We start from the raw sequence: 24,536 nt of genomic DNA on the forward strand, positions 1-24,536 counted from the left end.
TCTCATGACAGGGGGATCAGGAATACATTATCACCGCTACTGTGATTCAGCTTGTCTTTCCCTTCTCATGTCTGCTGTCTGTTTTCAGTTCTACTCTGCAACCACCTACCCAGTTTTCCATGCAGTCCAAATCCCCAGAAAAACAATTGGGGCCAGGACACCACACAAGAAGTCAGTGGCTTCATATTGATGGGCCACCCCAGTGATACAAGTATTTGCCTCTGATACCATCAGCTGTGGCCAAGCATTTGGTAGGTCACATGGTGCCACCATAGTCACTCATATGTGAGAATTCATTTCAGACTACTCTAGGTGCATGGTTGCAGTCCAGTGTATGGGTCAATTAGATGAGAATTTTTCATCTAATTCTCCCCAGTATAAACCCTCAACTTTTGCTGGTCCAGCTTTACTTAACTCCAAACACAATATTACTCACTAATTCATTTATTCAACATTTATGGTATGCCTACTATTTTCTAGACCCTGGAGATACAAATGAATCAGATGTAACACTTACCTTTGAGATGTGCACGGTCTAATGAAGGAGACACATAAGTGACTCAGACTGATATGTGCTGAAGTAGAGGTACACATATAGTGCTTTAGGGACAGGGGAAAGAGCATCCCCCATCAGCTGGTGGGGAAGAGGGCCACTGGATGGAAAGCAGGGATGAGTAGGTACCACCCATGGCAGCAGGAGGGACATGTGAGGTCGGCATGACTGGTGCTTAGGGGCCATGGAGATCCTGGAGGCAGTCACTAAGGTAGGTGAGACCACATGAGGAGGGTTTGTCTACACTGCCCATTTAACTGTCCATTTGCTCCCCCAGGTCCATACATACCTGGGATCCTCTTGGTCACAAGCCATTCTCTCTGTTGCATCTGAATCACAGTTTCCAAGTTTCAGGATGCCATTTCCTGTGATGGAGCTGCCTGTAGGGCTGCTGCCACCAGCTGGCCATGAAACTCCCATTTCATGATGGCATCTTACTGAGAGAGTAAATAAATAAAAATAAATAAGTGCTTTCAAGAGTTTTACATAAAGATTTCTTGATTATAGCTGCAAAAAATTAATCTCTGTTTTAAATAAATAGCAAACCTTATAACAATTGTTTTCAGAGGGGAAAAAAAAACCCTAAATGTAGTGAGGTGTAGAAGTCCTTAGGATACCAGGGATCTTTTCTTAACCGATTCCCAATGCTATTATTCTTTGCCTTATCATGGCTAAGGAGATGTTTCTTCTGTCCCCATACCCACCTTCTTTCCTTCACACCAAAGTTTTTTGGGGCCCTCGTTTCCCAGCCTGGGTACCAGCTCATTGTCCTGAGACAGGAGAGGCTCAGACATGTGTGTTGCTGAAGAGCTGGATTCCACATCTTTCTGGCCTTGCTTGTCTTTCTGGCCAGAAGGAGTCCCTTTCTGGCATTTCTTGAGAGGGTTAGTCTGTTGTGGGAGATGAGCCTGGAAAAGTGAGGGAGGAGGGTGGAATAAAGAAAGGCTCTTCTGGAGCACCTGGGTGACTCAGTTGGTTAAGCATCCAAATTTGGCTCAGGTCATGATCTCATGGTTCGTCGATTCAGGCCCCCCATAGGGCTCTGTGCTGAGAGCTCAGAACCTGGAGCCTGCTTCAGATTCTGTCTCTCTCTCTCTCTCTCTCTCTCTCTGCCCCTCTTCTGCTCATGCTCTCTCTCTCTCTCTCAAAATAAACATTAAAAAAAAAGAAGAAAAAAGGCTCTTCTGTCCGTTCTACTTTTGCTCCAGAAATTTTTTGCCTCAGTTATCTAGATTTTAGCATGATCTAAATCTTGGACCTACTCTCTTCCAATCCAAAAGATAATTTTACTTCTCAGAATATTATTCCAGTGTTCTTTACTGTTTCGTAAAATTAATCAAGCTTCCCTGATTTTGGAGTTTCAAAACCCAACCTTAGGATAAAAGATAAGCAAGTGTTTACTTCTTTGAACATTTCTTCTGTTTCCGTATCTTACTGACATAGTCCTGTTTCCCCACGAGACCTTTCCTGCCCATGCCAGCCCACCTTCATTTTTTCCTGTTTTAAAATTCCTGCAGTGTTAACTCTACATACTTCTCATGTTGACGTTCAGTTACATAATGCCCCAAGTTATTTAACCACTCTACATGACTATCTTATCCCCTCTAGAGATACAGACTGTTTAGGGAAAATGAGTATCTTTTTCTCTGCTTTTGTTTACCCCCCGAGCCTGTCCCCACAGCCTTCCGCACAGTGGTTTGGTACAGTGGTATGGACAGAGTAGATGTTGAACAACCTCTTGCTAGAAATGAAATTAATCCAATACACATCAAAACTCTACCTTAGCCCTGTAGTAGATACTAGCTTCATTAACTCCATTCTCTCTCTCTCTCTCTCCCTCCCTCCCTCCCTCCCTCTCTCTCTCCCTCCCTCCCTCCCCCTCCTCCTCTCCCTCCCTCACTCTCCTTCTCTCAGACAAGATCCTGGTAGTGAAAGGGGCAGACTTCACTCTTAAATATGTTAATTGGATTTCTTTAGATCCTGGCCTATGTCAGCTTACCTGTTGACAAGCCCACTTCAGGCCAATACAGTGAAGGGAAGAGAACTAGGCACTTTGGTCCAGAGGCAAACAGGCTGTGTTGCTCACAAGTGGTATGAATTTGAACAAGCCCTAAGCCTCTCTAAGCCTCAGCTTTTTTCATCTTGGCTCAAAAAGACCCCATACCACCTCCTTCCATCCACCTTTTAGAGATACTTTAAGACTCAAATGGATCTCAGATGTGACTTTAACCTATTCTGTGAACTGATAAATATATTAATGTGTAAGAATCTTACAGTAGTCATGATGGCTAACATGTATTGCTTCCTGAGCTCTTAATATGAGCACTATGTTCCAGGCACTGTTCTGAGCATTCTACATTGTCATTTCATGAAATGTTCACAACAACCTATGATGTAGGATTATTATGATCCCTATTTTGCAGGTAAAGGAACTGAGGCACTGAGGATTTAACTAATTTATTCAAGATCTCCCAGCTAGTAAGTGAGAGCTGGGCTATAAACCCAGGCAGGCAGTGAGGTATCTGTGGCTGCTGTGAAGAAAAGAGGGATGGGACTGAAGGGCCATGAGAGTAAATGTAATCTAGTAATTTAAGACCATCTTTTGGGACAGCAAACAAAGGAGAAGGTGAAGCTTCTGATTCAACTGGCCGATAGCTTTGTGGAAAAAGGCCACATTCATGCCACAGAGATCAGGAAATGGGTGACCACAGTGGACAAGCATTACAGAGACTTCTCCTTGAGGATGGGAAAGTACCGGTACTCCCTGGAGAAAGCCCTCGGCGTCAACACAGAGGTAGGCATGGGGGTTGCTTAGCTGGGACATCCTCCCTTCTCTCCCTCTCCATGCCACTGATCTCATTACCATGGAAGGAAGTGGGCTGTCCAGAGCAATCTTTCTGAGCTATTGACCCCTAGAACACCTGCCTTGTGTGGTTTTTCTAGTGGAGGGGATGGATCTTGGTAAGGCATTGGCCTCCAGCCCCTCATGATTAGTACTATACAGCAAAATTGGCTGGCCAGGGGTGGGACCCATGGCTACAGAACAGTTTTTCTATGTGTACAGTTAGCTGTTGCCTTTGACGATTAAACCCTTTACCTTGGCTTCATCAGTACCATCTTCCAACCAATTATGTTAATCAGCAAATGTTAGGGTCCCCAGTATGCACAATAGTGCTCTTTCAAGAATAAGGGATGCAGTTGTACAAAGGCTATTTGACATTTCAGCTGAAAAGAGATACTATTTGCCATGAATCAAGGAAAGACTGACTGTTAATCTCTTCTTTGTAATAGAGGTCAGAAACCTATGAATTAAGAGCTAAATATAGGCTGGCAATTTAATCCTAGGATTTCTAATTCTTAAGTCTTTAAATAGGCTCATGCTCTGAAGCAGAGCAGACTAGAGAGTGCACTAGTTAAACCACTAAAATTGAGGGAAATAATAACATATCCCCATGCTTTAAACTGTGAGATTTTTTTCTAAAGGCTCCCACCCTGTATACATACAAAACAGTGGTTGAAATAAGCAGGGATGGGCAGCTAGAAAATTTCGTAATTGTTCTATCATTTAGCTTTCTATTTACAAGGGAAGTTGTTCATTTAAATAAAAATATTGGCTTTTAACATGGATGGAACTGGAGAGTGTGATGCTAAGTGAAATAAGCCATACAGAGAAAGACAGATACCATATGTTTTCACTCTTATGTGGATGGATCCTGAGAAACTTAACAGAAACCCATGGGGGAGGGGAAGGAAAAAAAAAAAAAAAGAGGTTAGAGTGGGAGAGAGCCAAAGCATAAGAGACTGTTAAAAACTGAGAACAAACTGAGGGTTGATGGGGGGTGGGAGGGAGGGGAGGGTGGGTGATGGGTATTGAGGAGGGCACCTTTTGGGATGAGCACTGGGTGTTGTATGGAAACCAATTTGACAAAAAATTTCATATATTGAAAAAAAAAGAAAAAAAATATTGGCTTTTATTATTTTCCCTTGACAAATGAAAGTTTTCTTATATCTTTATGTATTTCGGTTCCACACTGTTTTAATGGTTAATAACCAATCTTAGACTAATTTATATGTGTGTGTGCGTATAGATAGATTGATTGATTTAATAAGGACTGAAATCCTTGGGGAAATATGACACTAATTATTAAATATACTTATTGTTTTTCCTTGCTATGGATATTAGCCCTGGCCATTTGACTTGAACATTTTAAATATTTCTTATTTGGAAAAAAATGTATATTCCTTAAAGAAGAGCACTCATAGGTGGCCATTTGAGGGATTCCCCATCTTCTGAACTTGCTCCATTATATCTTTCTCCCGTTTTGCCTTCTACCTCCTCCCCTAACTTTGGTGAGTTGCTCTCCCGAAGCATCTCTCAGATGACCTCTGCCATCTCTCTCTGTGTAGGACAATAAGGACTTGGAGCTGGACATCATCCCAGCAAGCCTTTCAGATCGTGAGGTCAAGCTACGGGATGCCAACCACGAAGTCAATGAAGAGAAGCGGAAGTCAGCCCGGAAGAAAGAGTATGTTTTGGAGAGCTTTCACCCAATTAGCAAGCTCCTCTTGTTTTTCTCTGCTACATGACCCTTTTGACAGCTTAATGTGTCCTCATGACCACCCACAGAAGGGTGGAATGGACAGACATGATGCTTCTAGTCACACTTCACACAAATCAAGAATTATAGAGCATTGGATAGTGGAAACAAGGAACCATGCCCACCATATAAAACATTTCTTGATCACTCTGCTTTCTTTATATTGGTGCTGGGGAATTACACATACCCAGAGATCTTGCAAGGGCTTTATGGAAAACGTTTTGACAGATTCATTTTTGGGTAGTGCTGGAAAAAAATAGTGTGTCCTAAAATTAAGAAGCCCAATGTAGTTGATTTTATCAAAATAGAGTAGGACCACAGGTCCCTTGGAGCTGAAGAAACTGAAGCCAGTCTGCAAAGCCAGAGCTTGTGTTTTATCTGGGAAGTGTATTAGTTTGTTTGGGCTGCTGTAACAAAGTATGATGAATTAGGTAGTTTCAACAGCAGAAATATATTGTTTCACAGTTCTAGAGACTGGAAATCTGAGATCAAAGTGTTGGCAGAGTTGATTCCATCTGAGGGCTTGGAAGGAAGGATTTGTTCCAGGCCTTTCTCCTTACCTTCTGGATGGCTGGCTTCAGGTGCACATGGCATTCTCCCAAAATATACTTATATACATATTTCTCCCTTTTTAAAAAAAAATTTTTTTTAATGTTTATTTATTTTTGAGACAGAGAGAGACAGAGCATGAACAGGGGACGGGCAGAGAAAGAGGGAGACAGAGAATCTGAAACAGGCTCCAGGCTCCGAGCTGTCAGCACAGAGCCCGACGCGGGGCTCGAACTCACGGACCGTGAGATCATGACCTGAGCTGAAGTCAGACGCTTAACCGACCGAGCCACCCAGGAGCCCCTATTTCTCCCTTTTTTAATGACACCAGTCACTTTGGAACAGGGCCCTACCCTTCTCCAGTATGACTCAGTGTTAACTATTTACATTTGTAATGGCTATTTCTAAATAAAGTTGCATTCTGAGGTACTAGGAGTTGGGACTTTAACATATGAATTTTGGGGGAACACAATTCAGCCTGTAACAAGGAGGGTAATAAAGAGATCATACTTGGCCAAATCTTCCTGCTGGACTCTCTCAGGGTCACCAAATAGCCAGAGGATGTTAAAGGGCAGGTGGAAAAGAGAACAAAATGAGATGGAGGGTAGTGGAGCTAAATTATGAAGAAAGACAGTCAAGACTGCAGGAAGCAGATGGAGAAAAAGGGAGAGGGTGGAAGAATACCAGAAACCAAGGCAGTAAAATCAAAGATAACTTTTCAAAGCATCTCAGATTATGTTCCTCCTGATTTTCCTTCTTTCCTTGTCTACCAAGTACCTGCAGTGTATAAGAAACTTTGCTCATGTGATCTTACTTAATCCTTTCAGCAACCCTGTGTGATCAGCTCTTATATAAGTAGGGAGTCTGAGGTTTGGAGAAGCAAGTCCTACCTCTAGTAAATGACAAAATCATAACTCAGCTTCTATTTGTCTGACTTTAAAGCTCATGCCCTTTCCACTCTACCAATAGAATAAGAATATTAAGAGAGTGGCTACTTAACTCCTGCAAAAGGAAATTTTTTTTAATTAATACTTTAATATTAATAGAAAGACCACTGCTAGAACAGTGTATTGCTGTAAGGAAAATCCCACAAAGGTAAAGGTCCAGGAAAAGATGCTGCTCATTTTCATATTTCTTGTGAAATTCCCCACAGGGGACACTTTAGGGATAGTCATTCTCAAAACTTTCATGTGATGGAGCACCTTCAAATTGGGGCTTTCGTTATGAACTACCATGAAAAACTGACATAGAAAGCCTATAAGATAAATGTGTAAGCATATACTTTGGCAAATTAGACATTACCGCATATCACATGTCAGCTAGGAAGCACCATTTTTTACTAAACATCTGTAAAAGAAAGAAAATGAAGTAGGTATACTTCAGTGAAGCCACGCATCATAAGTTTAATAACTGCCAGAGAGCATTGTGTTGTTTTGGGGCCCAAGTGGAAGGGAGCTCTCTCCTTACAGATGTGAAGCACAAGCTTTGCTTTACGGGAGACCGAAGGGCAGTCACAACATTGTTAACTTGTGCTGTGCCTGGATTTGCTTGCTCAGCTTCACTCACACCAGTCTGTGCTGTAAACAAGCCCCGTTAGAAATAGCATCAATGTGTACAGGATAATCTAGGCCAGAGGTCAGCAAACCATGGCCTACAAGCCAAATCTGACCCCTCGTCTGTTTCGCATAGTCTGTAAGCATAAAGTTATTTTTTAAATATTTTTAAGTGGTTGAAAAAATATCAAAAGAAAAATATTTTATGATGTGAAAATTGGATAAAATTCTTTTTGTATCCATAAATAAAGTTTTATTGGAACACAACCACACTTTTTCTTTTCATATTGTCTGTGGCTCCTTTCACATTACAACAGCAAAGTTGCCCACAAATATTGACTATCAGGCTCTTTACAGAAAAAGTGTGCTACCCACTCCTCCCCCCCCCCACCCCCAGTCTCAGTGGCAGCGTCTTGGGCATCTGTGCCTGGCTTTTAAACCTGGTTTGACTTCTAGTACTGCTACCATTTTGGTAAAAGTCAACAGTTCTATTGAACAGGAAACAGAAATCCTCATTCCGGGAGCTGTGAGACTTCCATGCAGGAAGCTGAGAGTGGAGCTGTCTAGCTGGAATGAGTATGAGTGTTGCTGCGTGTTTGTGCATACATGTGAGCACACACGTGTAATGGAGGACACACGCGTGTCAGCAAAGCATCACAGAGTGGCGAGACTGAGGCAGGAAAGGGAGAGAATATGGAACTAGCTGAACACAAACATGCTGGAGGGATAGAGAACCAATGATAATACTCAGAGGCAAGGAATTTTGGAGAAAGGAAGAGACATGTTGGTAAAGCAGAAAAATGGGGTCATTCAGGAATGTCATAAATGCTGGGGTGGGGAAGGGAAGTTTGAAGGAGGGGAGGTATTCTATCCCGAACCAACTAAAAGCCCATTTGTTTTCTCCTAGATTCATTATGGCTGAATTACTGCAGACAGAGAAGGCGTATGTAAGGGACTTACATGAGTGCTTAGAGGTAAGTCTTGCAGTAATCGGTTCACAGCTGTATTGGAAAAATGACAGCCTTGCCAGCATCAAGTCCTTGAGAGGAGCTCAGTGCTCCTTGTCTTCTCCCGGAGCTTAACACATAAAAGCCAACAAAGGAAATCTTTCTCCCAGAGTCAGTAGTAATTGCAGGGGATTTTAAAATGCTTTTGAAAAGAAACTCTTCTCAGATTGGAGCTAGCCCCAGCTAGCATAGACAAGACTTGAATTCAAAATAAAAACCATGACATAGTCAGTGAACTTAAGTTGAGTCTGCAATTTACACCTTCCCCCAGACACACTCAAACACACACACACGTTTAATAAGAGGAATGTGGAGTTTGTACTTTGCTAGAGTCCAGAATGTGAGTTTCCCTAGCAACAGTTGAAGGTAATGGAACATTTGGGTTTTCTTTCTTCCCATTCTGTTTATTTACCATCTCACTTTTTACACTCCATATGCAAGCCCAGTCTGAGTCTTAGCCCTCCCGTGTGAAGACCTGTTTATTTTGTCTGCATTTTGTAGTACTTGCCAGTGATGAAGATGTTGCTATCTTACAGACCTACCTGTGGGAAATGACCAGTGGCGTGGAGGAGATCCCCCCTGGGATCCTTAATAAAGAGCATATCATCTTTGGCAACATCCAGGAGATCTACGATTTTCATAACAAGTAGGTTGGTGGAGGGTTTCCCCAGAGCATACTTAGGGCCATAAATACTTATCATCAGGGCCTCTCAATGAGTGGATCAAAGCTGATTGGCAAATGTTGCCTGGTAATATTACCTGTTACTGCCTGGTGATATTACCTGTTAAATTTTCTTTTCTTTTTTTTCATGTTTGTTTATTTTTGAGAGAGAGCATGAGTGGGGGAGGGGCACCGAGAGGGGGACACAGGATCCAAAGTAGGCTTTGTGCCAACTGCAGAGAGCCAGATGCTGGGGCTCGAACTCACGAACCATGAGATTGTGACCTGAGCCGAAGTCAGACGCTCAACTGACTGAGCCACCTATGCGCCCCTACCTGTTAAGTTTTCTAAGTCAGTTGCTGTCAGACTTTTTTCTCACTCACCCCTATTTTTCCACAATTGTCCAAAATTGCTCATGGAGAGTGAAGTCAAGAATTCGGCAATGTCTCTCCCCAGTTCTCCTTAGGGCAGCATCTTCATATCCAATCAGAATGATAACCAGGCTTTGAGGAACTGAAAGTAGCTTCCCCTCAGCAAAATTGTGGGGAATTCTGACACTAGAATTCATCTAAGGCTAATTATTCTACCTTGTGGGCCATACGTATCAAATTCCATTGAAGTTTTTTTTCAACTTAAATTCCCCCTCTATCCCCAACTACCTAATAATCCCCACCTTCAACCAAAACAAAAACATATGTAAATAAATATATAGATAATCAGAATACCTAATGGAACACATTTTTTGACAGCTTATAGGGAATATCAGTCAACCCTCTATGTTTTGTTAAAATAGAACCATAGGGCCCTAAAGCCTCATAGTTCATTTTGTCCAACTCCCAATTTAGGTATCTTCTCTACAGCATACTAAACACGTTCTATTGTTAACTGAGTCAGCAAGAACATTGGTTGGTTAATTACATAGCCAACAAATGGAAATAACTCAGTTTCCAAAATATGACAAAGAAAGGGAATCTCAAGACGCAAGAATAGTGTTGGTATAAAGTCCTAATGCTCTCTTGGAACTCTGTTGCAGAAAGGGGCTAAAGGTAGAGGTTGAATGTTGTAGGATACAATTCAGGAGGAAGTCCTATGGTCAGGCTCATCAAGGCATTTACCAAGTTAAGTAGTCATGCTGGAGATAAAACTACCAGCCCCAAGAGTTCCTGATGAGACCCTATGAACAGGTGAGGCAAGACCGTAGAACAGTACTATCCAATAAAGCTTTCTTCAATGTTTCTGGAAATGTTCTGTGTCCTTGCTGTTTAATACTATAGCCACCAGACTTGCATGGCAATTGAACACTTGAAGTGTGATCTGTGCTACTGAGAACAGAGTTTTTCATTTTATTCAATTTAACAAATTTAGATGGCAAGTGGCTATCCCACTGGACAGCCCAGCTCTAGAAAATAAGACCTCAGGATGGCCCTTTGCTAGGAATAACTAAGAGCAAGCAAGAGTTGGATGTAAAATGATCCAGAGCTCTAAAAGGTCTGAATAGGATGTGGAGAACCACTCTTCTCTTATCAACTCCTGATGATTAATACCCTGTTATGTCATCAAATGGCATCAGTTTTAAAAGAACAGAAAATGTGTAGTTCCCATGACATGATAACCTTGTCAGACTATGAAACCAGTAAGCTCTAAGGGAAAACTTTCTGGAGTACTTAATAGAAGTTCCCAGTCTTTTCCTTCCTTCCTTCCTTCCTTCCTTCCTTCCTTCCTTCCTTCCTTTCTTTCTTTTCTTTTTTATCACAAATTTCAGCACTTTCCATTTGGTTTGTCTGGAAGTCTCCAGACATAGAAATATTCTTCCTCCTGTCTCTTTAATAAGATCCCAGTAAAGCCATTCTTGACCACTGATCCCCAGTTCTGTCCTCTGAGTCCTGCTCAGCATTATCCCACCTCCCTCAGGATATCTGAGAAGACATTGGACTGGTAAGCAGTAAGGCATATTACTTCCACTTTTTTGATTTATGATCTCTGGAATTTAGTCAACAAGTCTCACTTTCCCCATATTCTTACCAAACCGATTAGATATAGAAGTCTAGAGATCACAACATGCACTTCCTGTGAGACCTGCTTTTGCCAAATCAATGTATAAGGGAAAAGAATATTCATTTCAAAGTAACAAAGTATCTACCTCTTACTCTTGTTTTGTGATATCACTCTAGTAAGCCATAGTAAGCAGTTTGGTAATTTTTAAGTAGCTGAAACAGCTACCAGTTACAAAATATAGTTCTAGGGGCGCCTGGGTGGCTCAGTCGGTTGAGCGACTGACTTCGGCTCAGGTCATGATCTCACGGTTTGTGAGGTCGAGCCCCACGTCGGGCTCTGTGCTGCCAGCTCAGAGCCTGGAGCCTGCTTCTGATTCTGTGTCTCCCTCTCTCTCTGACCCTCCCCCACTCATGCTCTCTCTCTGCCTCAGAAATAAATAAACATTAAAAAATCAAAAACAAAAACAAAATATAGTTCTAAGAAACCCTCAAGTTAAACCACATGGAATACTACATTCTGTAGAGGCATAAATTTAATTATCAAGAACACAGCTATTCAGCAAATGTTACCTATTTATAATGTTATTAAGAAACAAGAAGAAAATAAAAACCAACCTCTGAGCAACCAAAAGAGATATCACAAAGATACAGCTCTTATCTTTTCATAGTAGCACCTTTCTATCTGTCCCAACAACCACTTTACCCTTTGTTAGATTATTTAACAATCTTGTTAGATGGTTAGGTCATTTCCAAGACCATAGCAACTTAGAAGCAGTAAATAAGACTCGAGAACTTGAGCAAGTAATTTGATATTACTAGCATAAAGTAAAAGAAGATAGATAAACTGCAAAAAAAAAAAAAAAAAAAAAAAAAGGAAAAAGAACCCCTGAAATCATGGTGGACAAGGTCTACTCAGTATTGATTCTCTATCCCAATACAGAGCCCAGCACAGCCACTGTATTATAGTATAGCATAATAACTGATATTAGTACTAATGCTGAATCATTAGTATATTCTACATTAAAAAGAAAAGAATTCTGCATATAGTAAGCTCTCCACCAGAAAAAAATTAATGTTTTAAATTATTCACACTTTAGGGAACATCCAAGAAAATCAAGCTATGTATTAATTCTCTGCAGGATCTGGAGGCTAAGGCTTTTCTCATATTGTATGCTTTCTCTTTATGCCATACATATGTTGATAAATTGAAAAAAGCATAACACCTCTAAAATCTCTAATAAATAAGAGAGAAAATGGCAATTAAGGCAACTTTGAAAATGCAGGAAATGTGAACTCCGTAAAAGACCATGTCTTTTACTGCATACCCTGGCACACAGTACACTTTAAGTAAATATTTGTTGGATGGATGGATGGATGGATGGGCGTACAGACTAAAAATAGAATTACAGTTTGCAGACTAATGGCTAATGCCACTTAAGTCATAATTCAGTCTTTTGTTTGTGAAAGTCTCAAGATAGGGAAAACCATTAGGTATGTTTTTTTTTTCCTCATCACTACCAGAATCTTAACAATTATAGCCTTAATAGCACAATGATTGAATATCTGAATGAAGGAGTTTCCTGGAGGCTTCTTTTTTTAATTTTTAGTTTTTTTATTTGTGTGTAGTTGACACATTAGTTTCAGGTGCACAACATGGTGACTTGATGAGTTTGTGTATTATGCTGTGCTCCCCACAAGCATAGCTACCATCTGTCACCATACAACATGATTACAAGGTCATCAACTGTATTTCCTATGCTGCGCCTTTCATTCCTGTGACATAATCATTCCACAACTGGAGGCCTGTATCTCCCACTTCCTTTCACCCATTTTGCCCATCTTCCCCATGCCCCTCTGTCTGGCAGCCATCAGTTTGTTCTCTATATTTATAGGTTGATTTTGCTTTTTGTTTGTTTAGTCATTTGGGTTTTTTAAGACTCCACATATGAGTAAAACCATATGGCATTTGGCTTTCTCAGTCTGACTTATTTTATTTAGCATAATACCCTCTAGGTCCATCCATGTTGTTGCACCTGGCAAGTTCTCATCCTTTTTACAGCTGTGTAATATTTCAGTGTGTGTGTGTGTGTGTGTGTGTGTGTGTTTATACCACATCTTCCTTATCCATTCATCTGTTGATGGGTTCTTAGGTCATTTCCTTATCTTGGCTATTGTAAGTAATGCTACAATAAACATAGAGTGCATGTATATTTTCAAATTAGTGTTTTTGTTTCCTTTAGGTAAAAATGTAGTAGAATTATTGGATCATGTGGTATTTCTATTTTCAATTTTTTGAGGAGCTTCCATACAGGTTTCCATATTGACTGCACCAATTTACATTCCCACCAACAGTGCATAGGGTCCCTTTTTCTCCACATCCTCTGCAGTGCTTGTTATCTCTTGTCTTTTTATTTTAGCCATTTTGAGAAGAGTAAGGTGGTATCTCAGTGTGTGGTTTTGATTTGCATTTCCCTGATGATCAGTGATGTTGATCACATTTTCATGTTGTGTGTTAGCCATCTGTATGTCTTCTTTGGAAAATGTCTATTCGGGTCCTCTGTTTATTTATTTATTTATTTATTTTGTATTGTTTGGGGGCTTTTTGGTGTTGAGTTGTAAATTCTTCATATATTTTGGATACTAACTTCCTGGGAGCTTCTTAATGGGAGGACCATAGAATGGTCCGAACACCTGTTTGCTTTTCAGGAATACTTATGAAATAGTTACTTTTTAACCTGAAAATACCCAAAGGTTCTTTTTAACCCTAGTTGTTTGCATCTTTACAAAGTTACGGTTAAGTGCCACTAACAAACACATTCCTCCCATTACTAGTGCACAGTTTAGGTTATCTGCCTATGCTCCAGAGAGTGAGGGAAGGAAGGAGGGAGGGAGGGAGAAAAGAATATTGGGAAGTGGAGAGATTGAGCTCCTGAATGAGGTAGCTCATACTACCTGAATGACACAGTTAGCTGAGCCAGTAGGAAATTATTACCTAGACCAAGGGTGATATGAAGAATATGTTAAATTTCTCAGCTTGTTAGTATTCATCTTTTAAATGGTGTCACTTTGAAAAATGACAACCAAGATTAGTGTGTGTATGTGTGTGTTATCATTCTCAAGGACCTTTGTCTATATAAATATTGAACAGAGAAATTCTCAAGCACCAAAATTTCTGTGAAGAAGAACAATTCAATGTAAGTAATGGTTTTACAGAAACTGGAGGTATAAGTGGAATGATACTTAGTTTTTACCCTCTGTTCTCCCCATTTTCATACTATACCTCCTTTTTATAAAATCATAAAGATAATGAAACTTATATACACAAGAACTAAATCCATTTCTATTATATTTTGCTAAGCATTGCAGGAGCACTCAGGTAAGATAGTATATTCCATAAATAGAGCCCCCAAACAGTAATGGCTTTTTTAAGTTTATTTGTTTATTCTGAGAGAGAGAAAGAGAGAGAACATGAGCAGGGGAGGGGAAGAGAGAGAAAGGGAGAAAAAGAATCCCAAGCAGGTTCTGCACTATTAGTCGTCATCCTGGCATGGGGCTTGAACTTATGAACTGTGAGATCATGAGCTGAGCTGAAACCAAGAGTCCGGCACTTAATTGACTGAGCCACCCAGGCGCTCCCCAAGTAATGGTTGTTTTTTTTTAACCAACTTGCAATTTGTAATTCAAAAAAAATATTTATTTTCAATTTGCCTTTATTAGATTCTCAGCTAAGTAAGGACAACGGTTTAAAATGCTTATCACCTTCAGTTAAATCTGAACTTTACTTTTTTGCTTTCCAGTTATTTTTATGTTATTTGTATGTGAGTCTGAGTAATAACATTTAAAAAAAAATTTTTTTAATGTTTATTTATTTTTGAGAGAGAGAGAGAGAGAGAGAGACAGAGTGCGAATAGGGGAGGGGCAGAGAGAGAGGGAGACACAGAATACAAAATGGGCTCCAGGCTCTGAGCTGTCAGTACAGAGCCCTATGTGGGGCTGGAACTCACAAATGGCGAGATCATGACCTGAGCTGAAGTTGGACATTTAATCTACTGAGCCACCCACACGCCCCAGAGTAATAACATTTTTATAAAATCTCTGCTGTCAGGGCTCTGACGGTCTTCCTCACCATCAAGTACAACTATCTCCATTTACAGATAAGGACACTGAGACCCAGAAAGGAGCCAGTGACTTACCCAGTGTGGGACACCCTCTCCCCCTTTAAAGATCAGGCATAGATCCCAGGGGTTTGGTTTCCCATGTCAGTGCTCTCTCCCCTTCCCCCACTCCATAGACCACCAACTGGGACTGCAAAAGCTGGTTGATTTGATTCATATCTAACCAGCTTCTATGTGGATCCCCACATTTGAGGAACACTTCAACCCCGTTCTTCCACAGGTATGTCACCAAGGTCCCACAGTCTTACAATAATTACCTGAAATATGTAATTTTTCAGCAAGGGTTGGAAAGGCAAGTGGAAGACTGACAACCAGAGCCACATATCTCTCTGGTACACTTCTTCCCTGCTGGCTTGGCTGGAAGCTTAGATTTGGCCCTGGCCTCTACCCAATGCAGTCCCAGCCTACTGTTTCTGGGCTCGAGGCTGAGGGAGAAGGACCTGAGCTATGTGCGGCTAAGTTGGGAACACTGGCCGGGCCAAAGTCAGCCCACCAGGGTACCAGGTGGCCAAGGTCAGCCAGCAGCAGAGGATGGTGTGCAGCAGTGGGGGAGGAGCTGGGGGAAGTGATGGGAAATAGCAGTGAACCAGTGGCCCAGCCCACAGTTCCATTATCTTCCCAGAGTTCCTTCTTGGGCCAGCCCTGTGCTAGTTGGAGCTAGAACCCAGTGATGAATCAAACGCAGGCTCTGCCCCCTGAGTTCTGGGAATTATTTAGGTCCTTGTGATCAGGGTGGAGGGAAGCACAAATGCAGTTAAAAGGAGCAAAGAAAATAGCTTCCGTTGGAAAAATAGGAAAGGTTTCACAGAGGGGAGGGCATTTGAGATTGGATTTAAGTAGCTGGTAGTATTTCTACAACCAGGGATGGCTCCCTTAATGATGGAGAAAGTTTGAAAAAAGGCCTGCCAAGGGAGGAGAGTGGTGAAGTCTAGCAAGGAGGCTGAGAGAGGCAACAGGGAGAAGTTTGTGAGTCAGTCTCAACCCTGGGGGAGGGGTGGGGCAAGGTCCCGGTGTCAGGCTCCCAGTTCCACTGTGTCTTGTGCTGTAAGATTGAGGTGGAGGAAGGGAGAGGTGGAAGAGGGAAGTAGTTCCGGGCAGAACTGACGTTGGCCAGGGTTGGGGGGCACAAAGCAAGGTGGTGGATAGAGAGGGATTAAATACCTAGATAGAGGAGAGGCTAGAGAGAGCAGTAAAGTGGGTGGGTAACAAGGGGAAGAAGAGGGAAAGGAGGGAGAGAGGGGAGGGAAGCAGTAGTCAGGGAGGTTAGAGAGGGGAGACAGAAGGGAAGTCATGGGGGCGTGGGGGGAGGAGAGATGGAGACCTAGGTAGATAGAGACCTAGACCTCCCTAGGGCTACAATTCTATTTTGGAAGGGAACATCAGCAAGGTGTTTATCAAACATGTTTGATCACGAACCAAAGAAAAAGTTTATAACATTGTGTCCTGATATGCACATTCTTATACGTAATAGGGAAACTAAATTTGTCAAAATAACACCCTATGTCTGATGCATTCTGATATTTGGGGTTAGGTTCTATTTCACTTTCTCCTTCTCCTTATTTAATGCTGGTTTCCACCCACTAAACCTGCAACGCCGTGGGTCCATCTGCAGCTACAAGGCGAGGAGCTGGCTCCACCCAGTGGTGAGAGAGAGGATGTGCAGCCTACAGCAGTGTCCGCTGGGCCAGCAGGCCGCTTCCTGCTTTACCTCTCCTATCCCTTCCCGACACACACACACCCTTGCTTAAAATATGCCTATTCTATGCCTTCTATGCTGCATCTCCCCTCCTAGTGCCCTTGGTATTAGTTTTATCTCATTTATAGAAATCACAGAATTACAAAATATAAAAGTCTGGGAAAAACCTTTAAAGACAATCTAGTTCTGTTCTCCTCCCTTGTTTTATGGAAACTGGAGCTTACAAAGGTCTGTGACCTGCCCAAGCCTATTGGTAGCAGAGCAAAGATTTCAGGTCTGAATAACTCCCTATTAAATCACACTGTCATTTTCTTAACATTCAAATGTCAGAGAAAAAGGAAGGGGAAGGCCTGCTGTGGTTTTTCTTGGGCCCTAAACCCATACCCTAAGGCATAGCTAACTGCAAGCCCTACACAAGCCATCAGGAGAGCCCATAGAAATTCACCTGTGGTTTTGTTGTTGGGGTTTGTTTTCTCAGTGAGCTGTGGACATTGGTGTTGGTTGTGGATATTGGGGCACACCCAAAGCAAGACAAAGTGTAGCCATTTATGTGGATGTGTCAAAGTCATGTTAATTTTAGTTGTGCACACTAACTATTGAGCTTCTGTACCTAGTTGCCGAACAGCACATTAATGGGTATGAATGACATTAAATGTGAGATTTTTTTATGCTTATTTTAACATTAAAATAAGCTATAGGTCTATGCAAATGCTTTTTGGCTCATCTGATCACACAAGTTAAACAAGATTAGAAAGCATTAGCGAAACATATTCAACAGGTAGCAGTGCAGCAAGGTAAATTCTTCTTGAGGTTGGAGCCTGAGGGCAGAAATGTGCTGAGGAGAAGCCCAGCCCTGGACACCTCTCCCCTTCATCTCTAATCTAGGCTGAAATTCCTGGTGTGTAATCAAGGGACAGAGAGGGGTGACTCACATGGCTCAGCCCAGGTGATCAGACTTGACTGAAACACCCCCCTGAATAATCCCACACCTTCCCTGGACTGCACACGACTCCTCATTGGTTTAATAGCTGTCCCAGTATGCTAATCAGCTGTCCTAGCCCCTGCAATCCGGAGCCTCTGAATCTGTCTGGCCACTGATGGATTCTTTAGAAATGATGTCTAGCTCCACTTATACGAAAACAGTAACCAGCCTGGCTTTGATAAGGAGGCAACATCCTGGACTTCCTGCAAAGAAGTGAACCTAAGAGCTTTCTCCGTACCCTACCTCCAGCTTTATTTATATATATATCCTCCTCATTGTTCTTCTCCTCCTTGCCATGGCCTCTACCTTCATTCCCCTTCTCACTACCTCTATCATTCTAACAAGTGCACATGCGTGAGAGTCATTCATACACACACACGTATGTACACACATCATCATCATCAAATATATAACCCTTTAAATGCAGACCGCCCCCTTGATGTAAAGGTCTGTCTGCTGGACCACACTGACGGATGCACTTCTCTAGAATCAGTGAGACCATTGAACAAATTTACCTTTGGAGAAAATAACAAAATCAAAATGACTCAATGTACATTTGGAATGGTGCTGTTTCCACAGTACTTCATCACAGACCATCTAAAAGTTTTTCCATCAATAATCGCTAGAGGTTTCATTTCCCAAGATTCCGTACAAAGCCAGAGGGAAGCATTTTCCTCAGAAAGTGTACGATATATTGCATCATGGTAATTTAATAGAGTAATGACTTTGTTTAGATTGTGACATTTCTTTAAAAGTTGTATTCATTTCAGAAAGAACCCCAGACATTCACACAAACACTTAAACTACTTGCTTTGTTTGTTCCCTCATGATCTACTATGTATAATTATTGAAATGGTGAGGACAAATGTGGCTATAGAAGAGCTGAGGTGGAATATTCTATCATTTGTGAAGAGTGTTGTGACCTCTTATGCTTTAATTTAAACTCATCATGTCCACTTGAAGCAGACAGAATGATATTGATCAGAGTTACATAATCTATCATCTTCATAAGCTTTAAATTAAAAAGCAAAATAAAGTTTAATATTGCCAGTTGCCTTCAACAATCACATTAAGATGGTAGTCAATGTCTTACTCAAAGTTATGAATTGATATGCCCAGCACAAAGTAGTTTTTCTAATTCTTAGATTTTTTAATTAAAAAATTAAGTCATACAGAGTCAATATAGAATCTGCCAACTGGAATCTGGGGTAGCTGCCATCAAATGCTGGTCTATGGAGTGGAATTACCCAGGGAGCTTTTCTGAATAATACAGCAGCTCAGATCCTGACCCCAAAGGGCGGTGCACAGCCAGGTACAGGGGCCGTTAACTAGGGGTTTCCAGGAGTATTCTTGAGACAAGGTCTGATACTGCCCCCAAAAGAGTTCCACTTGCAAAGAAGTTTGGGAAGCACTGCACACTGTTTACTTCAGAGACTTATAATGTACCTCATCATTTTATAGGATTTTGGAAGCCCTCCAGTAAAGAAACCAGCTTAGCAATATTTCCCAAACTTAAATGATATGTGACCTTGGAATCCAATTTTTATAACACCCAATCACGATTTTCCCAGGATATTTTCTTTTTTTTTTTGTTTTTTTTTTTAACGTTTATTTTATTTTTGAGACAGGAGAGACAGAGCATGAACAGGGGAGGGTCAGAGAGAGGGAGACACAGAATCTGAAACAGGCTCCAGGCTCCGAGCTGTCAGCACAGAGCCCGACACGGGGCTCGAACTCACGGACCGTGAGATCATGACCTGAGCCGAAGTCGGCCACTTAACCGACTGAGCCACCCAGGAGCCCCTCCCAGGATATTTTCTAGGGAAAGGTAATCTAGTATCAGTTTTCCAACACAGTCTCCCCTAGGGGAGAGTTCCCTAGGAATGAGTCTCCAGGAATGGGGAAGAGTGTGCAAATGTACGTTTATCAGATGATGACTTTATTAAGATTAGGAAGCACTGGTCCTAAAAAACTAGTAGTTATTTAATGTCTACTGTATGCTAGGCCCTGGGTTGGTCTCTTTACCTACATGGATTTATTAAATCCTCACAACAACCCCACGAGGTTGTGGTTCAAAGATGCAAAAAATGAGGCGTCGGAAGACACTCCCCCACACGCAACTGTGAGTAAGTGTGAACTCTGGCTCTTTAACTTGTGCTTGGCTCTGGGAGGAAAGGAAGGTGAGAGACAGGATCAGTAGATGGGTGGGCTAGTGGCCGTTGCTGCTAAAACCTTCATTTTCCAGAAAGGCATTAATTATACAAATAGTATTCTAGGCATGTAATTCATTTTACAGGGATTTCATTTCTTCAGAATTTTCAAACTGAGCATTCTCTCATAGGTTTTTGATAGCTGCTATCACAAAAAGTCATGGGATTGCTCAATTGAGAGTATCAGGATTTTAAAGAAAATTCCTAGCACTGTCTTTAGCATCTAGATCAAGGATCAGTTCTGTTGGTATAATTACCACTGTTTGCTTAAATTTAACCTTAAGTGACCAGGTCACTGACCTTGGGTCAAAAGTCAAGGAAAGAAGGAAAGTCTCCCTGAGTTGTATCCTGTGTGGAATGTCATGATCTGGCTGTTTTGTTTATTTGATCACCCTAACGTAGAAGGGCCTAAATACCATGGGAGTCAGAGCTTAGGGGACTGGAGTGACATCCCAAGAGTGGGGAGGAAGAGGTTTTCCACAAGCTGAGAGAGTTTATCCCAATTGCCAGGGACCTTTGGATTACCCATTTTTTCCCTCTCTCTCTTCTTCCAGGACCTCTCTCCTTTTGGGTCCTTCTTTCTTTAAAGTAACTCATTTTCTTTTACCAGTCCTTATCCTAGAACAGCCCATCAGATTTCCTCCCTCGTCACCAAGCCATTCCAGTCCACACCCCAGGCCCTGTTCAGTCCATCATGGGACAGAGCTGACATTCTAATCATTGTCTTCACTGAGATTTATAGTGAAGATTTATATGAGAAATGTCCACATAAAGAATAACTCAACACCTTCTGAAAGAGTGCTTATGAAGATGTTGTACATTATATTATTTAGTGTTCCTCACAGAGAAGGACCACATGATAAATGTCTTTTATTTATTTTTTATGAAATTTATTGTCCAATTGGTTTCCATACAACACCCAGTGTTCATCCCAACTGGTGCCCTCCTCAGTGTCTTTTAGAATTCAGTGATGACATGATATGGTGGGGAGCCAGACTGCTTCTCTTGCAGCAAAAAAGAATGTTTCCTTTTTGGCCTGGAAAGAAGTTTGAGCCTCAATTACAGCATTATATAATATTTTTTCCTACTTACGTTTTAGAAGTCATATTAAATACATGTATGTCACCTGCAGTTCTTCTGAAAGTATCACTTGAGGCACCTGGGTGGTTCAGTTGGTTAAGCATCTGACTCTTGATTTCCACTCAGGTCATGATCTCACGGTTCATGAGTTCGAGCCCCACATCGAGCTTCGTACTAGCAGTGCAGAGCCTGCTTGAGATTCTCTGTCTCCCTCTCTCTCTGCCCCTCCCCTGCTCACTCTCTCTCTCTCAAAATAAATAAATAAACATTAAAAACCATGTCAGTAAATATGATGCTTTATTGATTTTTGAGCACTCCATATTTGTATTTTGAAAGCCCAAATTGCATTATAATTACTTCTGTTCCATGAGTCAAATCAGGATGCTCTAAAATTCACATTAGGGGAGGATGATTATCTTCAAATGGGTATTGCTAAGAGTCCCCCAAAATTTTTAAGTGACTTTTCTTTATTATTACAGCAATGCTCATTTATTATAGAAAAACTTGCATTGCAGGTGGACAAAAAAATTATATGTGATCCCACCAATCATTATTAGCATTTTGGCCTTCCAAATATGACTAAAACTAAAAACAACATCTTTTTATGTTATTGAAGGGGAAACACAAGTAGCAGATACTGCCAGAATGCTTGGGCAATAGGAGCCAGAGTAGGTCAAATCAATACAATTTATTTTTTCCAATGCTGGAAGTAAGTAGTGGAATGATTCAGAACTGCTTTATATCTTTTAATTTAATTTTGAATTAATTTTAAAATTCAAAATTAAATTAAAAAATATAGATTGGGATTTCCAACTCACCACTATCTTTACCCTATTCCTTTAGCTGGTTTCCTATGGTAATGATCTTTTTTTAATTTTTAAATTTATTTTATTTAAATTTTAGTTAACATACAGTGCAACATTAGTTCCATACAACACCCAGTGCTCATCACAACTAGTGCCCCCCCTTAGTACCCATCACCCATCTAGCCCATCTCCCACCCACCTCCCCTCCAGCAACCTTAGTTTGTTAAGAGTCTTTTGTGGTTTGTTTCCCTCTCTTCTCTTCCCCCCTACTTACCATATGTTCATCTGTTTGTTTCTTAAGTTCCACATATGAGTGAAAGCATACGGTATTTATCTTTCTCTGATTGACTTATTTTGCTTAGCATAGTACATTCAGGCTCCATCCACATCATTGCAAATGGCAAGATTTAATTCTTTTTGATGGCTGAGTAATATTTCATTGTATGTATATGTGTATGTATGTGTGTATATACATGTGTATATGTATATATGTGTATATGTGTATGTGTGTGTATGTGTGTGTGTATATATATGTGTGTGTATGTGTGTGCATGTGTGTGTATATATACATTATATATATACAACGTATATTGTATTGTTGATAATGCTGCTATAAACATTGAGTTGCATGTACCACTTCGAATCTGTATTTTTGTATTTTTTGGATAAATACCTAATAGTGCTATTGCTAGATTGTAGGGTAGTTCTATTTTTAGTTTCTTGAGGAACCTCCATACTATTCTCCAGACCAGCTGCACCAATTTGCATTCCAACCAGCAGTGCAAGAGGGTTCCCCTTTCTCCACATCCTTGTCAATTCTTGTTGTTTCCTGTGTTAATTTTAGCCATTCTGATAGATGTAAGGTGACATCTCATCATGGCTTTGATTTGTATTTCCCTGATGATGAATGCTGTTGAACATCTTTTCATGTGTCTGTTAGCCATCTGGATGTCTGAAAAAGTGTCTATTCATGTCTTCTGCCCATTTCTTCACTGTGTTATTTGTTTTGGGGGGCACTGAGTTTGATAAGTTCTTTATAGATTTTGGATACTATCCCTTTATCAGATATGTTGTTGGCAAATATCTTCTCCCATTCCACAGGCTGCCTTTTAGTTTTGTTGATTGTTTCCTTTGCTGTGCAGAAGCTTTTTATCTTGATTAAGTCCCAATAGTTCATGTTTGATGACCTTTTTTTAAAGAAACCACCATAGCAAATTATGATTGACATGTAAAAAGCTGTACATATATAATATATACAATTTGATGAGTTTAGAGATAAGTGTACACCCATGAAGCTATCACAATAATCAAGGCCATGAACATATCCATCACCTCCCAAAGTGTCCTCCCTCTATGATGATGATGATGATGATGATCATGATGATGATCATGATGACAATGATGATGAAAGAACACTTAATGTAAGTGTACACTTAGCAAACTTTAAGTGTACAATACAATATTGTTAGCTATAGGTACTATGCTTATAGTGGATCTCACGATTTACCTCTCATAACTGACCTTGTACCCTTTGAACATTAATTTCTTGGGTTGGAAATAAGAGTACATATTCCCTACTTATACAAAAGGCGGCATGTTGTATACATTTTTCACACCTTGCTTTTTTTACTTAACAGCCTGCCTTGGAGATCTTTCATGTGAAAACATAGAAAGCCTTGTCATTTTTGTTATAACTGTGTACTATCCGGTTCTGTGGCTATATGGGTTATTTTGTCACCTACAGTCCACCTTTTAATATTATGAACAGCAACACATTGAATACACATGTTTACATCATCCTCTACGTAAATAGATTAAAATATATACGAAATTTTCCAGGATTAAAGTTGCAGAAACAAAAGATAAGTATACATTTTTTTTTATTTTGGTAGATATTGTCAAATTGCCCTTTGAAAAGATTATATCTTCCATTTTCTTCAGTGAGTTTCCCACAGCATCATAATTATTTTTTATTTTAAAACCCCTGTGTGATTTCTAGTTTTTAATGTTTATTTATTCAGAGAGAGAGAGAGAGAGAAAGAGAGAGAGAGAGCAGGGGAGGGGTAGAGAGAGACAGAGAATCCCAAGCAGGCTCCACGCTGTCAGTGCAGAGCCTAATGCAGGGCTCGAACAAACTCACAAACCATGATCATGACCTGAGCAGAAATCAAGAGTCGGATGCTTAACCGACTGAGCTACTCAGGCACCCTAAAACTCTCTGTGTGATTTAAAAAAAACAAATTCCATTCTGGTGATGCTGGCTCATTAGAGCTTATATTCTCTGAGCCCAATCCAATTGTTTAATATATGAACTTGAAATTGGTATAGTCAGCCCTTCATTATTTATTCACACATAAAGGAACCATGGCATAGATATCCACAGAGGCAGATAATTCCCTGGTAATTCAATTCAGCTTTGAAATATATTGTGACTTTTTCCACATTGAATTTTCTTTCCTAATGATGTCTGCATTAGGAAACATTAACTCATAACTTTTAGCACAAAGTGCCTGCTGGTAGAAAAAGAAAGCCAAGAACTGGAAAGAAATTACTGTAGGATTCAAAATGTTTCCACTACATCTCCAGGATCATAGATGATATTTATTTCATTGTTTTTGGTATCTGTATTTACAAATTTTTTTAATGTTACCATGTATTCAGATTACTTGTAT

General features: G+C 40.6%; 1 protein-coding gene across 1 annotated transcript in view; it reads left to right on the forward strand.

The window, feature by feature from the left end:
* Positions 1 to 24,536, forward strand: part of LOC125921576 (kalirin) — a 283,687-nt gene that overhangs the window by 215,355 nt on the left and 43,796 nt on the right. The window contains exons 23-26 of the mRNA XM_049629181.1: positions 3,165 to 3,347; positions 4,961 to 5,079; positions 8,161 to 8,227; positions 8,797 to 8,906. Coding sequence (XP_049485138.1) covers positions 3,165 to 3,347; positions 4,961 to 5,079; positions 8,161 to 8,227; positions 8,797 to 8,906 — 479 coding nt within the window. The remainder of the gene's footprint in view (positions 1 to 3,164; positions 3,348 to 4,960; positions 5,080 to 8,160; positions 8,228 to 8,796; positions 8,907 to 24,536) is intronic.

Source organism: Panthera uncia, chromosome C2 (genome assembly GCF_023721935.1).
Source record: "Panthera uncia isolate 11264 chromosome C2, Puncia_PCG_1.0, whole genome shotgun sequence".
NCBI lineage: Eukaryota > Metazoa > Chordata > Mammalia > Carnivora > Felidae > Panthera > Panthera uncia.